Below are 14,650 nucleotides of genomic sequence, written 5' to 3' on the forward strand. Positions count from 1 at the left end.
CGGGGCTGCTGCCACCACCAAGCACTTGGGCTCCCGTCTGAGCAGCTCTGGCGGCTCACCAGTCACTTGTCCACACCACCCCGTTGAGCGGAGGGTGAGGTGGGCGACCACAAGCCTGGCTGCAGACCCTGGGTCCTAGCCTGGGCCCGGGGAGCACTGTGTTGCCCATGACTGGCAGCAGGGCTGACCAGCCTTGCTGTGTCCTGGCTGCTGGCTGGGCTGACCCCGCCGCTCCGCCACCTGCTTCCCAGTGGCCGAGGCTGCCCTGCTTGCTGGGCATGTTTCTCCACTGCTAGACGTGTGCTTCTAGGGCAGCAGCCCCGGGGAATGTCCCCAGAAGCCCCAGGAGGCAGTGGCTGGAGGACGAACTGGGGCCCTGCAGCCCTCTCCACAGTCCTGCCGCTGGACCCAGCCCAGATGCCTTGCCTGCGGACACCTCCCGGTGTCCTGGCCCTGTCTGCCTCCCGGGCCTCCTCCTGAGGGCAGCTGGGCATGCACAGCCGCCCTCTGCTGCCCAGACTGCAAAAGGCTGCATCTCAGAGGAGGCGCTGGCATTGGCTGGGAGGTGATTGACAGCGGAGGTGAACTCTGCAGTGGCTGGATGTCCCGCCTCCACCCCTGCAGCCCCTCGCACTTGGAAAGCATGCCCTCCTGTTTCTCCAGGAGCATGCTGACCTGTGTGGCTCCTGGTGTGGGGGTCACACCACCTCCTGGTCTCCCCGAGGCAACCAGGGAGGAGTCCTGGAGACAGAACGACCTCCTTACCAGTTTTTCTGGTGGCTGGGACGGGCAGGTGGACAGAGACGTGGCCCGGCAGCCACAGCTTCCTGTCCAGGCAGCCCTGTTGGTTACCTCTGTGGGCCAGAACCTCAGCCCAGACTCACCTTTAGGCAGAAGTTTTAACCAGGTGGGCCCTGCTCCCTCCCTGTGGCCTCTGGACAGGATCGTGGGCTCCTGGCCGCGAGGTGCTTCTGTTGGCAGATCTCTATCCAGTGGGTTCCTCGGCACCCGGCCTTTCCCAGGAGACCCCACACCCACCCTCCGGGCCACACGGGTCCCTTGTGCCCTGAAATGCCCGGCCCAGCCCTCCCCTCGAGCGGTTCTGCTGAGGGTGCTTTGACCACGTGAGACCCTGGGTATTGTCTCCTCTGCTTGGCCGTCCTTGATGGCAAAGCAGCGCTGGCCGCTCTCAGTGAGCCAAAGCCCCTTGCCCTGGAGTCCTCACCCAGCCTGTGTGGCTGCTTGACTTCCTGAGTGTTCCTGTGCCCTGCAGTGCTTGGACTTGGGGCCCCCAAGCTTCAGAGGTTGACCTCTGACCCCGTGTGAGGCTCTGGGGTGGTGCTGCCACGCGAGCAGAATGGGGCAGGGACACCCTCCAGCCCTTGGTGGGGTCTGCCACGCGCTCTGCTCTGCCCCGAGCCTGGACTGGAGCTGTAAGCCCAACAAGCTCGAGGACGGCACTGCAGCCAAACAGCAAGGGCTGGCAGCCCAGAGGCCTGGGCCACGGGCCATGTGGCCAGCTCAGCAGGCGGGGCCTGGAAGGGGCCTGCCTCCTGCTCCCCTCTGGTGGTCGTCCCCCTCCTGTGGAAGCGGCTGTTTCCTGGTGCCTCGGTCCTCAGCAAGGCTTCCACACAGGCCCCGTCCCACCCTGCTGCTGTGGAGGGGAGGGTCCCGGCCCCAAGGACCTGCCCGTGGTGTACGGGAGGGAGGCTGCCCAGGCCAGGGCTCCACACCAGAGGGAAGGTCTGGGTCCCCGGAGGTGGAGGACGGTACGGGGCTGCAGGGGCTGCAGAGTGGAGATCTGAACGCTGGTCTGGGCTCAGGAAATCCAGGCGCCTGCGCCCTGTCGTCAAACGCCTCCCTTCCTGTTCGGGCAGAGCAGCACGTGTCTGTCTCTGTCCCCCCGGAGGAGGTGCCCGCCCTGGAAGGGGTCAGCCACCTCATTTTACAGGGACCCTTGGGTCGTGAAGACGGCTCCCATGCCGTCTCCTCTGAGGACTTGTCCTGGGCCAAGGACGCCGGCTGTGCCTGGGGGCCCCAGTGAGGCCGTCCGCTTCCACCTGGCCCTCGCCCCTCGCCTGCCCTGCCCCTTCCTTCGCCACGAGCCCCAAGGATCCCCAGGCGTGGCCGCCCCAGACCCCACCCTTCCCCCGTCACCCGGCGAGGGACCACGAGAGCCCCAAGCAGCACCCCAACTGCGTGGCCCAGCCAGCCTGGCCGGAGAGGCGGCACGCAGCCAGCGCCCGCTGGCCAGGGCTGGAGAGCCCCGCTCGGCTCGGCTCAGCCGCTCCACCTAGGTAAAGGCCTGCTGCAGGTTGTGGCCCCACCTCAGAGCCCAGGTCCTGGCAGCACCCTGGGCTTCGAGTCCCTGAGGGCCACGTGCAGAGCATGCCGCCCCGAGGTCTCAGCTGGGTGCTGGAGGGCAGCCAGGGGCAAGGGGGCCCCAGAGCCAGGCGCTGCCCAATCCCTTGCCTCAGGCCCCCGGGTGAGTGGGGCCCTGCACTGAGGGCAGAGGGGACTCGGGTGGGGCTCCTGGGGGTCTTTATGGCCCTGGCGTGGGCATCTGCCCAGCAGCTGGACCAAGGCTCTGCTTCCTGGCTCTGCGGCTTCTTAGGTAGGAATAGTACTTCCCTCGGGGCTATCCTGCCGAAGCCCACAGATGGGCTGGGCCACCTCCCACCTCCGAGGGCACATCCCAGGCTGGGCAGTGCCAAGCCCTATATGCCCAGCTTCCCCCGGATACGTACCTGTCGCTCCCCACGTGGCCCAGGTCTGACTACAGCCAGAGGGACCAGGACGGCCAGAGGCGAGTGGCCAGTACCCTCCTGGGCCAGTGCCCCCCATGCACATCACCCTGGTCTTTTCAGCTGCCCCTCCCTTTGTTTTCTGTGTGGACACCTAACTGGTCATTGCCTCTTGTAGGGTGGAGTCAGGCCTGGACACGGCTTGAGCACAGCAATCAGGCTTGTCTGTGTGATGGGGACGAGCCACTCTGGCTGGGGACTAAGCGAGGGGCCCGGGTCGCTGGCCCATGGCCTGCGCTGAACCCCAGGCTTCTCTCCCACTAGAGGTGCACACGCTCCCTCTGCGGCCCAGGGAGGTGCTGGTGAGTGGGAGAGCAGGTCTGGAGAACTGGAAGGAGAAAACCCACCTCTGAGTCTGCAGGAACAGACTCGGGGACCTGCCCAGGGCCTGCCCCGCCAGACCAGTGCAGCAGGACGTGGCCACTGGCCCCTCATCCAGGGCCACACTCCAAGACACAGTGGGGGCCTGGAAGCACCTGGCCCTCCGTGTGGTAAGTGCAGCTCCTGCTGGGCACCGTGACAGACTGGCAAGGGGAGCAGGACCTGCTGTCAGGCTGGCAGCTTAAAACTCTGAAACTGCTCCCTTCCTGGAGTCTTCCAGCTAGTACTTCCGGGTCGCAGTTTGTCAGGTAACGGGAACGCCAGGTGAGGGGCCCCTGCACTCAGACCGCCATCACAGGGGTCCAGGATGCCAGGACCAGACCATACAGGAGGACAGCGGTGTGATCCTGACCTTTGAAACAAATCCACATGTTCACAATTGATCAACATCTAAATAGACTTTTATTTATTTTTTTTTTTTACTTGTTTGGACAGAAAAGAAAATTCATCGGCTTTCGTTCGTCTCCCTAAGTGTTGGAAACACGTTAACTCGAAAGAGTGGACCTGGTAGAAAAGCATCACAAATTAAAAATATATTTCTCCACGTGGTAAAAGTGCTTTCAGTCCAACCCAAGGGTGGCAGAGGTGCTGGAGATGGTCTAGGATTTGGCCTACGGCCCGTGGCATCGAATTTGAACCGCAGGGTGAGGGTGGCCACCGTGACAGGTGCTAGGTGACATGGGCTGGGGAGTGTGCCGCACGTCGGCCCACCAGGGTGAACGCGGCGGCGCATCCCCACGCCTGCTCCTGCTGCCTGGAGGCTCGGCCTGCCCTGGGCGGAGGCCTCCGTGGAGAAGCCCCTGGCCTTGGGCGTGGCCAGGAAGGCAGCCTGTGTCCATCACGCCCCCTAGGTTGTCCCCGTCAGGGCTCATGCAGAGCAGTGACGGTCACACCACCAGGAAGGACAGTGGGCACGGGCCCTCAGCAGCCACGTGTTCCAGAACAAGTGATTCTGCAGTGAGGGGCGTGACAGCCAGCAGGCTCCCGGCCCTCGGTGGCCTGCGCAGTGTCCTGGGAGCCAGCAGCGCTCCCGCCACAGGCACAGACACGCTGATCATGCAAGGGGTGCGGCGGGAAGAGTGGCACCTCCCTTTACAGTAGACCTTAAGCAACAGTAAGAAAATAACCTGAAGAGATCCAAAATAAAACAGCGCCACCTCGGCGGCCAGCCACTGGGGTCCCTGGCCCAGCCCACAGCACAGGCAGCAGCGCCTGCCCCACTGTGCCTCGTGGCACCAAGCTGCCCACGGAAGGCCGAGGCTGGGACGCCCGCCTCCCCAGGCCTCCGTCGTCCTCCTGCTCGGCCGTCTCCCTGCTCGCCATGATGAAGTGCCCAGCGTCAGCTCTTCTCCACCTGCCAGGCTCCCGATCGGCCTTGGTTGGCAGGCACAGTGCCACAGCCTTGCGGGCTCCAGGGTCTCGGGACAGCTGGGCTCATCGGGGCTGCCCGTGGGAGGACGCCCGCCTCTGATAGCAAACCTCACCACAGGCCCCTGACGGGCGGCTCCCCTCTGCCCGCCGCCTGGGCGGGCCTCAGGGGGCGGGCGACGGGTCCTCCAGGCCCAGCAGCTCCCTCACCAGTCTCTCTCCAAACTGCGCCCGGCTGTACCTCTTCACGTGGTAAGCGTCCGACATTTTGTACAGGATGTAGGCGTTGTTGATGGCGATGCTGATGGCGAACCAGAACACCTGCTGCCAGGTCTTGCTCGGCTTGTGGGAGATGAAGTACCTGAGGGCAGGGGCAGAGCAGGCTGAGCAGGGCCGGGGCCGCCCAGCCTGAGGCCGGCCCCTCCTGCGGGCGGGCCCGCTCCAGCCTGGGGCCTCATCCCTGGACTCTGCGCATGGACAGACCGCCCGGCTGCGCAGTGCCGAGGACTGAGCCCCGCTGCGCCTCCTGCTGCAAAGGACCCTCTCTAGGCTGCTCCGCGGCCCCTCGGCTCCAAGGCCTGCAGTGGGGTTACTGCCTCTCAGGCAATCCGCTGGCCCTGGGGCTCACCCTGGGGACGCCGCTCCTCCCCGCACCCCCCTGCGGGTGCCACCTGCTGTCTGCAAGGTTGCCTCTGCGCCCTGGTTCTGAGGCATCTGAGCCTGGCACAGGCAGGCAGCCAAGCTGGACAGATGCCAACCTCTCCCCACTGCTGGAACGCGGCCAGGTGCCAGGCCCAGAGCGGGTCCCACGGACTTGTTAGAGGCCAGCAGGGAGTGGGTGAACGTTCCAGACACCCCGGGCCATGCTTCATCTTCCCGCCAAGCAAAGGCCAGAAGATATGTTGCCCTGACAGGGCCCAGCAGATGTCCACCAGCCTGGCCACCAGGTGCTGAAGGTCACACACATGCCCAGGACATTCAGGGTGTCACACGCTCCAGTGTCCTGGCTCCAGCATTGTGCCCAGCGAAAGCCCTCCCCGAGACTAGCCTCTGGCGACTGGAGGAGGCCCTGGCCTTGAACGCCCACCTGCCTGCCACACGCACCTGCTGTACTTGTCATCGTATCTGCAGATGTAGCTGAGGTGGGCGGCGAAGGCCTCCACGGCCAGCGGGCAGGGCACCTCCCCGCTCCTCCTCTTGATGATGACCCCTGCGGGAACACACTCTCAGTGCCGTCCACACACCTCCTGGGCTGGTGTCGGCTCACTCCATCCCAGGCCTGACCACTGCACCGCCCAGGACTCCGGGCCCTGGGGAAGGATGGAGCCCACTGCAGCTGCTAGTCAGCCGTGGCCACCCCTTCCTTCTACAGCAGGTAGAACACACCCAGGGCACCCACGGGAACAGAGGGGCTCACGGCAGTGGAACACACCGGGGCACCCCCGGGCATGGCGGGGTTCAGACGCCATCGGCGAGGCTGAGACCCACCGAGGCCCGTGTGTCCTTCCACATCTGCTGCCCAGATGCTGCCAAACTCCCCGTGTGCCTGCTCTGCTGGCAGCGAGCCGCCCCTGCAGCCTCCACGCGTTGCTCGCCGCGTGGTGAGGTCCTGGCTCGGGCCTCTGTGGCGTGTCTTCAAGGAATGAGTTCAGAGAACTGTGAAACCCAGCGGGTCGAGCAAACGAAGGCCACGTGAAGGTGGCACATCCCCGTGGGCTGACAGGACTTTGGGGTGTGGCTCCTTCCAGGCAAGGAGAAGAGGCGGCCCAGGCTGGGCTGGCGCCTACCCCCAGCAAGGCCGCTGTGTCCTGGACGGAGGCCTTGAGAAGGGTCCATGGCCTGCCGCCCCTCCGCACACCTGTCTCCACAGGTCCACAGCCCTGCAGGAGCCCCTGTCCTCACCCCAGGGATGACAGACTGGCCTTGGGAAAGCTTGGTCTCAAGTGGACACAGATGCCCGCTTGGGTGGGGAGACAGGAAACTCAGAAAGCCAGAGGCTGGGACGGTCCCTGGCTCCTGAGAAAGACTGACCCTGGGCCACGCAGACCTAGCCGTGTCTTCTGTGGCCAGAAACCCACTCATGAAGGGCCAGAATAAGACAGCTGAGCAGCAGCCTCCAAGCTCACGAGGCTCCAGACCCCATCCGGGCGGCAGAGGGACAGGAGAGGCGCCTTCTGCCGTGCTCGAGGGGCAGAGAGGGCACCTGGCCACGTGACCCCACAGAGGCCGCCCAGGCTGCGAAAGGTGAAGAGTGCAGCCGCCTCGGTGGGAGGAGGCCTCCAGCCCCAGGCAGGACGGGGCAGCAGGTCTGCCTTTGTGGGAACAACGAGACCTTCAAAGTGCGGGTCACAAACCAAAGGGAAACGCACGGAGAGAATCTGCTCTCGGGTTTCATGAGAAAAAGACAAACACGTCCTCAGAAAAGCTGCGCGGGAGTGAAGGGGCCTTTAAGACGACCACCAGCAGCCCGGGCACTGGCCCGAGTCACAGGCTTTACAAAGAAGAAAGGGTGTCAGTGCAGCTGGAAGAACGTGGGTCCCCTTGGCCGTGCCCCGAGCAGGTCCCACCTGTGGCCACACGCCACCAGGGCCTGGTGGCACTGCAGTCCTCATAGCAAAGGCCCCGCACAAGCATTAAGAGTCACCAGGGAAGTGACCCCAGAGGACCTCACGTCCTGCCCGAAGTCATGATGACCACAATGGGCAGCCTGAGCAGCTCAGGAAGAGGGCAGAGGTGGGCGTGGGGCACGCAGGCCAGGTGTCTTTGACCCCAGTATTGGGGACACCAGGAAGAAAACTTCCCATTCCTTAAGAGGAACAGCCCTCGGTGTGGACGGGAAAGCCACTTCCAGGGCAGGAGCCGGCCCAGCCCACCAGCCCCGCATTGGGGCCCTCCAGGGCCCAGAGCCCCCGACCAAGCGGCTTGGCCTGCTCCTTGGGATGCTTGAGGGAGTCGAGGCTTCGGACTTCGGGCCATCTGAACTGGACTCTGCGGCCAGGCTGAGCAACCACTGTGCCTCAGCTGCGCAGGGTCCCCACCAGCTTCCTCGTCTTCACGTCCAGGTGCTCCTTGCCTGAGCCAGGTCTGACAGGAGGCCACCCTTGGCTCTTCATCCTACGTTCCACCCAGGCTGCCCCAGGCCCCCAGAGCATTCATTCCCGTGGCCCTTGGGGACAGTGGATACAGCTGCCACTCCCCACACCGGTGCAGTGTGGCCTCAGGGTCAGGCCCAGCGCCTCTCTCCCTCCAAAATGGACTCAGCCCTGGAGCAGCTTTGGATGCCCTGACACCAGCCGGGCACAAAGCCCCAGCCCCTACACTGAGTCCCCAGACCACAGTCCCTCCCCAGGTCACAGCGGAGGGCAGGGACACTAACAGCACCCGTGAACACACCCGTGCCCCAGAGCGGGGTGGGCTCACGCCGACACACACCCGTGCCCCAGCGCGGGGCGGGCTCACGCCGACACACGCCCGTGCCCCAGCGCGGGGCAGGCTTATGCCACCTCACACAGACCATGTGAGCAACGCCACATGGGCACCCAGTCACAGGTTCCCGTACTGGCCCTTCTCTTTCCAGGAGTTTAGCAGTGCTTTTCCTGGGCAGCGTCCAGGGAAGCCTCCTGGCTAGTGGAGGCCCTTGCTAGAGGTAGACCGATTACCCAGCAGACACCTGGAAACCTCCAAGGTTTGTTACAAACGCCAATGACACAGTGATCCTGCCGATGCCACTTGGATGTGGCCAGCCACCACGCCGTGTGCACAGCTGGGTGATGGACTGCTCAAGTCACCTGCAACCCCATGTCCCAGCTGGCCAGACTGAGCTTCTGCTCAGGAAGCTCCCTCCCATGCTGCCTCCTGACAGCTGCAGCGCAGCTGAGGACAACCTGGATGCACCCCATGCACCACCAATGCAACCCAGGTACCCCATCACAGGGGCCAACCATGATCAAGCTTCTCCAAGGATCCCCACCACGGTCAAGCTTGTCCAGGGACCCACCACAACCAAGCCTATCCAGGACCCTCCATGACCAAGCCTGTCCAGGACCCTCCATGACCAAGCCTGTCCAGGATCCTCCACGACCAAGCCTGTCCAGGACTCTCCACGACCAAGCCTGTCCAGGATCCTCCATGACCAAGCCTGTCCAGGGACCCACCACGACCAAGCCTGTCCAGGACCCTCCATGACCAAGCCTGTCCAGGTCCCTCCACGACCAAGCTTGTCCAGGGACCCACCATGACCAAGCCTGTCTAGGGACCCACCATGGTCAAGCTTGTCCAGGGACCCACCATAACCAAGCCTCTCCAGGGGCCCATCACAGTCAAGCTTGACCAGGGACCCACCATAATCAAGCTTCTTGTCAGCAAGATTTTACAAAGAGCGTCACAAGATCTCGCAGGAGCTCTGCAGAGCTGTCAGTGTGGGCTGAAGCTTCCTCTTTCTTGTAAACACCCTGTGGTGGACTCTGTCTCGAGAGAGCTTGCTGTGAAAAGCTACTGCTTGTTTTCTTGGTGCAAACCTGTGGAACCTCTGCCTGACCTGGGAACATGGGACACAGCCTAAGTGCTGTGGCACTGGCTGGCTGTAGCCCCATGGAGTATGAATGTGAACAAACTTCCAGACCCGGGGTTCAGAGGTTTTCAGGCATGAGCCCCTGGGGACCGCTGCAGCTTAAAAAACCTGCTTCCTGAGAGTCCTCAGGTGTCCAGCCTCATCTGTCCTACTTCCCCGTGACCCGGGGCCAGCTGAGCCCTTGCCCCACCCCGCTGCACCCTCCCAGCGGCTCACCTTGCTGCATAGGGGAGTAGGCGTTGGTCAGGAAGCGGAAGTGCCCTTTGTTGTACCAGCAGATCAGGGACATGTTCCCCTTCATCTTGATCTGGTGCTGGCCACGGGCCGGCGGTGTGGCTGGGTTGGTCAGCATGGACGGCGGAAGGCCCGTGCAGTCGCTCTTCCGGGAGCTGAGCAGGCCGCAGCAGTAGATCTCTGGTGGGAGAGAGGCACACTCGCGCAGGTGCCCCGAGAGACCAGCTGGGGCCTGGCCTCTGCCGCCTGCCTCCCAGGGACTTTGTGAGGACATCTGCTGAGACTGCAGGGCAGGCCGCAACAAGCAACCCGTTGGCCCACAACAGCGCCCTGTCCATGGAGTACCCGCGGGCCTGGTGCAGTGCTGAGCCTGTGCCCCATCTGCCTCTGCACTTGGGTTACCCCAGCACGTCAGAAGGAAAGGAGGCTCCACCAGTCCTCCAGGCCAAGGCCGTCACGCTGGGAGGACGAACATGGCAAGGCCGTGCAGAGGGACTGCTGCCCCGACCACTGCAGTCAGCTCTGGGGCTGGCACAGCCACCAGTGACCCCCAGTGTGCCCCCTGCTGCAGAGGAAGTGCACGCAGCCCTGTGAGGAGTTTCCAAAAGTGGCACGAGGTCTGCAGGTCTGGGAGGTTCTAAGCCCACCCTGTTGGGTCCCTACTGGGGACCCTTCCAGCACCCGGAAGCAGCCCGGCGGCCAGGAACACGCTCTGCACCCCTGCCACCCGCAGGAGCCTGCTTCTGCCCAGCACTGGTCCCACCCAGACCTTCACCCCAAGTGCTCTGGGCCCGCCCCACTCCGCGCAGCAGGCGGAGGCAAGCCAGGCAGCTGCCCCTCTGTCCCGGGCGCTCAGAGCTCACGCCAGGCAGCCCAGCTGTCGCCCTCCGGGAACAGCAGCAGCACGCTCCTCCACAGTGGCTGCCCCTCGGGGCCGGGTCTCCTGCCACTCTCCCTCCCGCCCTTCTCAGCCCTGCCGCTCACTCTTACCAGAGCCCAGCAGGGGCCAGGCAGCTGCTGCACCTCCCTGGCAGCAGAAGCCCAGGATGCAAGTCGTTTGCCCACCCGACTCAAGAGGGCCCAGTTTTAAAGCCAGACATCTGTGCTGTGGCTGAACAACACTGATTCTAGCAGCGCTGTGCCCAAGTGGGCCCCTTGTGTGCCTCCCCTGAGCTGCCTGAACCTGAAGCCCAAACACAGTCCAGGCCAAGGCCAGTGCAGTCGTCCACAGGGCTCCCTGGCCTGGTGCAGACCTCCTCCTCCTGCAGCCCCACCTCTACCTGAGCCAGGGAGGCTGGCCGAGTCTGTGCCCGAACGAACCAAGCATCCTGCACCCGGAGTCTAAGGCACGGAGGCCCAGTGATCGTCCCTGTCCACACAGTGCTCATCTGCCAGCTGGGAGGGCAGCTTGGAGATGGTGGGTGTGCTCAGGAGCCTTCCAGACTCTGCACCTGGGACTCAGGCCTGCACCTGAGGTCATCAGTGCCCCACAGGGGCCAGGCACAGGGAGGTACAGGGAGGAGCCCGTTCCCCTTGCCTGGCAGCCCGTGGCCTGCACTCTGCACACTGACCCTCCATGCGCCCCCCTGGAGGGGAGGTGGGGCTGGCTGGACCACCGCTGGACGAACCTTGCTTCTCAAACTCTTCAAAGAGGGTCAGGCTGGTGATGCTGGGCCCCGTGAAGATGATGTAGTTCTTGCCGGCTGCGCTGCGGCACAGGCTCCTGGCCACCATGCTGTGCAGCTGAGGCTTGTTCTTCAGTGCATCCAGGCCATCTGGGCCCCCGCCTTCCTTCAGGTGGACGTAAATCTGTAACAACACCAGAGGTCCATGCATGCAGGGCAACAGCAGGCCAGAGCCCAAAGCTGCAGGGACTCCAGGTCTCTAGGCTGGAGCTGAGGCAACCCCCACCCCAAGTGTCTCTGTGGCCCTGGGTCACCTGCAGCCCCAGGAGCTGGTGACTCAGCCTAAGACTTTGGTGTAGGGGGTCAGGGTGGGGAAGCCCAGCAGCTACAGCTCTGAACCTGAGGCTAATGTGGACACAGGCACCGTCCCCGTTCTGAGGCACAGCGTGGCTGACGTTCACCAGAAACAAGAGTGAAGGCCACTCTTGAGTTAGGGGATGGGATGGAGTCAGAGGGCCAGCAGAGGCCCAGGAGCAGCGGGAAGGATGGGCAGGCTGAGGACCATCGACTGTCCACGCTCCTTCCAGGCTTAGCCCAAAGGGTCCACAACAGCAGCTTTGGGAACGGCCCGTCCTGCTGGTGGCCCGGCCAGAAGAGCTCCCTGGTGGGGGACTGACGGCAGCCTCCACCAGGGCACAGCCTCCTCTGGAGCGTTTCCAGGGCCTCTGGACCACCACTCACGGTCCCCATCACTGCCCTGTGCCTGCCCACTCCAGAGGCACGCTGACCTCCAAGGGCAGCAGTGACCTCGACTGGGACACAGGATCACTGAGTGGCTGAGCCAGGCAGAATGCCACCATGCCACCCAGAAACAGGGCCCAGGCAGAGAACCCAGCGCCACGCAGGACCCACCCTCCAGCGGCTCTGGGGCGTCACTTGCAAACGCACAGGCTGAGGTCCTAACAGAGGTCGAGGACCCTCCTGGGGCGGGATGCAGGGACGCGGCTTGGTGCGACCATTCCAGAGACGCCAACGCCGGACGAGGAGCGTGGGCTGGATGGCCTGGCCCCCAGGATGGCACACGGCTCGGGTCTTCCCCGGCAGGCGACCCCTGCCTTGACCCCAGCTCGGGCGCTGTTCATCTGCACTCGGCTTTGAAGGTACTCCGGCCTGGGGTCGCTCCCTGACCGCCGGCTCAGTGGCTGAAGGTGCTGTTCTGTTGCGGCGGCTCCCCAGGCAAAGTCTGCGCACAGCACGGCTGCCTTTCCTGCTCCGGGTCACCCGAGGCTGAAGTCGGAGCGCCTCTGGTGTGTCCCATCTGGGGCTGACGGCATCTTTCGGGCATTTCTGTTTCTGGCGGCAGCAGGATGGAGGGACCTGGCTGTTCCCTACCACACGGTCCCTCTGCCCTCACGGCCAGCGGCAGAGCTACTGCCTCAGACCAAGGCCTCTCGCACTAACCAGCCTCTGCCAGGAAGAACGGCCGCTGGCTCTGGCCCTGCGTACCCGGGCTTCCTGGACTCCTGCCTTGAACTAGGTTAAAACCTGAACGCATTTAACCTCAAACCCTCCACAGCACTCCTGGAGGGCACCCCACGCAGCCAGCGGAGCTCCGGAGACCACGGCAGGAAGCCGAGGGCCCCTGAAGCAGAGCGGGGTGGCGTCCACGCTGCTCACTGGAGACACGGGCATGAAGCACTTCCACGCAAACGTGGGCCAACCCTCCTGACCTGGCACCCACGTGGCGAGGCCTGGCCTTGTGGGGACCTCAAGACAGCCACCAGGGAGAGCAGCATGGAGGCGCCTCAGGTCAGCACAGGTGTGAGCAGCTGACCAGGCTGCACGCAGGTGGACAGGGCTCAGTCACTGCGGAGGGTGCCACAGCCATAGCACCATGTTCCCCGGAGAGCAGTGGCGAGCCCAGAGATGGCACCAGCAGGGTGCTCAGCTGCGCTGGTCTGGCCTCGGCTGCTCCGTGTGGCCATGTGTCTGTTGTGATCACAGACGTGCCAGGACTTCTGCTTTTGGTCTCAACCGCCAATCCATTTAACCAGGAAAGGACATACTGAATACGACGGTAGAAGCAGCTGCCTGTCGCATTAGCCACGGGGTACTTGGCACCAGCAGTATCTGCAGGGCCGAGTCTGCGACCATGGTGACTGCACGCCCACAGGACTGGGGACAATGAGCTGTGGAGTCAGGCGGGCCTCCTGCTCCATGCACCCAGGGCCAAGGCCCGGGGGCAGGCAGGGCGGGTGTCCAGCAGCAGCAGGCTGATGGAGCCCCAGCCGCAGTCCTTCTCTGCCCACGGGTGTGGCTGCAGGGCCAGGGGCACAGCCGGGGCCTCCTGTCTTACCAGGAAGCACCCTTTGGCCAGAGGCGACACAGCAAGAGCCCAGGACGCCTGTCAGTGCTGTGGTGCGCTCCGGGGTGAGCGGAGCAGGGTCTGCGCGTAAGCAGTGGGCAGCTGCGGCTGCTGCTGTCGTGGCATGGGGCAGGGTTCGGGGAGTCGCCTGGGTGGTGCTGGGAAGTCTGGCTACTCCGAGCCCCTGGTGACCTCTGGGTCCACCTCCCCACGGTTTCAACTGAGGACCTCATAGTCCCCTGGGCGGGGAGCCGCTCCAGGTGTCATCCCCAGGACACGGTGCGCGGTCCTGTCCATACTGAAGTCTCCTGAAGAACTGGTCAGGTGGAGACCACAGCCTCCCGGAGGCACGCACTCCTTCCTGGTGTGCTCTCTACGGCAGCATCTGCCCCAGCAACAAAGCACGCCCGTCTGCTTCTGAAGAAGTGGGATCTTGCTGTGCACACCTGTGATCCCAGAACTGGGGAGGCTGAGGTAGGAGGATCGCAAGTTGAAGGCTGGTCAAGTAATCGCCAATCACAGTCTGCAAGGATGTTTGACTGCCCGTGCAGAGTGGCCAGCAAGCCTCTTCAGGGCAGGACTCGTCCCTTTTGGATGTCAAGCTGTTCGCTTTTCCTGGACGAGTTTCTCTTGCTCCTGTGTCTTCCCACGCGTGCACACGCGGTGCTGGGGATGAACCCAGGGCGCTCTCGCAGTGAGCCTCGTCCCAGTCCTTTTTGTTTTTTTGAGGCGGGGCTTTGCTAAGTTGCTGAGGCTGGCCTCAAACTTGCCATCCTGCGGCCTCCGCCTCCACAGCTGCTGGGATCACAGCATGGCCGCCGCACGTTCACTTTTGAAAACGTGGATTTCAAGGTGGGAAGGCTGTTACTGCTATGCTGTGCGGGTGCTGCTGACCCTGTGACCGAAGGACTCCCAGGGCGAAGGCCGCGCGGCAGTGCTTCAGGAGCCACTTACCGCATGGCATTCGGCTGGCCCTACTTCCAGCGCGCCCCAGACCCGGGAAGCAGGGCCAAGTCCTCTCCCCGGTGGCTGCCGAGAGCACTGGGTCTGACTGCAGCAGCCGCCGGACCCAGGTCCAGACGCCTTGGCCGACACTCTACTCTCCTGTTGCTGGGCAGAGCCCGGGCACCGCCGGGAGGGCCAGGGAACCCCGCCTGCTCTCCTCTTCAGAACGGCGCAGGGTCAGGTTCCCCTGCTGCCAGCACACGGCACGTCTGGGGACGTGAACCTGGTGCCTTTCACACCCACGGTGCCAGGAGCTGGCGGAGGGCTAGGGAACCCAGCCAGCGCGTGCACCTGTGCC

The 14,650-nt window shown here is 64.1% G+C and overlaps 1 protein-coding gene across 1 annotated transcript in view; it reads right to left on the reverse strand.

Annotated features, from left to right (window-relative positions):
* PGBD5 (piggyBac transposable element derived 5) overlaps positions 1–14,650 on the reverse strand; it is a 140,637-nt gene that overhangs the window by 85,057 nt on the left and 40,930 nt on the right. The window contains exons 4-7 of the mRNA XM_079107636.1: positions 10,986–11,166; positions 9,340–9,537; positions 5,658–5,763; positions 4,359–4,914 (exon numbers count right to left, since the gene is read on the reverse strand). Of these exons, the coding sequence (XP_078963762.1) occupies positions 4,719–4,914; positions 5,658–5,763; positions 9,340–9,537; positions 10,986–11,166 (681 nt within the window). The 3' untranslated portion in view covers positions 4,359–4,718. The remainder of the gene's footprint in view (positions 1–4,358; positions 4,915–5,657; positions 5,764–9,339; positions 9,538–10,985; positions 11,167–14,650) is intronic.

Source organism: Sciurus vulgaris (assembly GCF_902686455.1).
Source record: "Sciurus vulgaris genome assembly, chromosome: 12".
Lineage (NCBI taxonomy): Eukaryota > Metazoa > Chordata > Mammalia > Rodentia > Sciuridae > Sciurus > Sciurus vulgaris.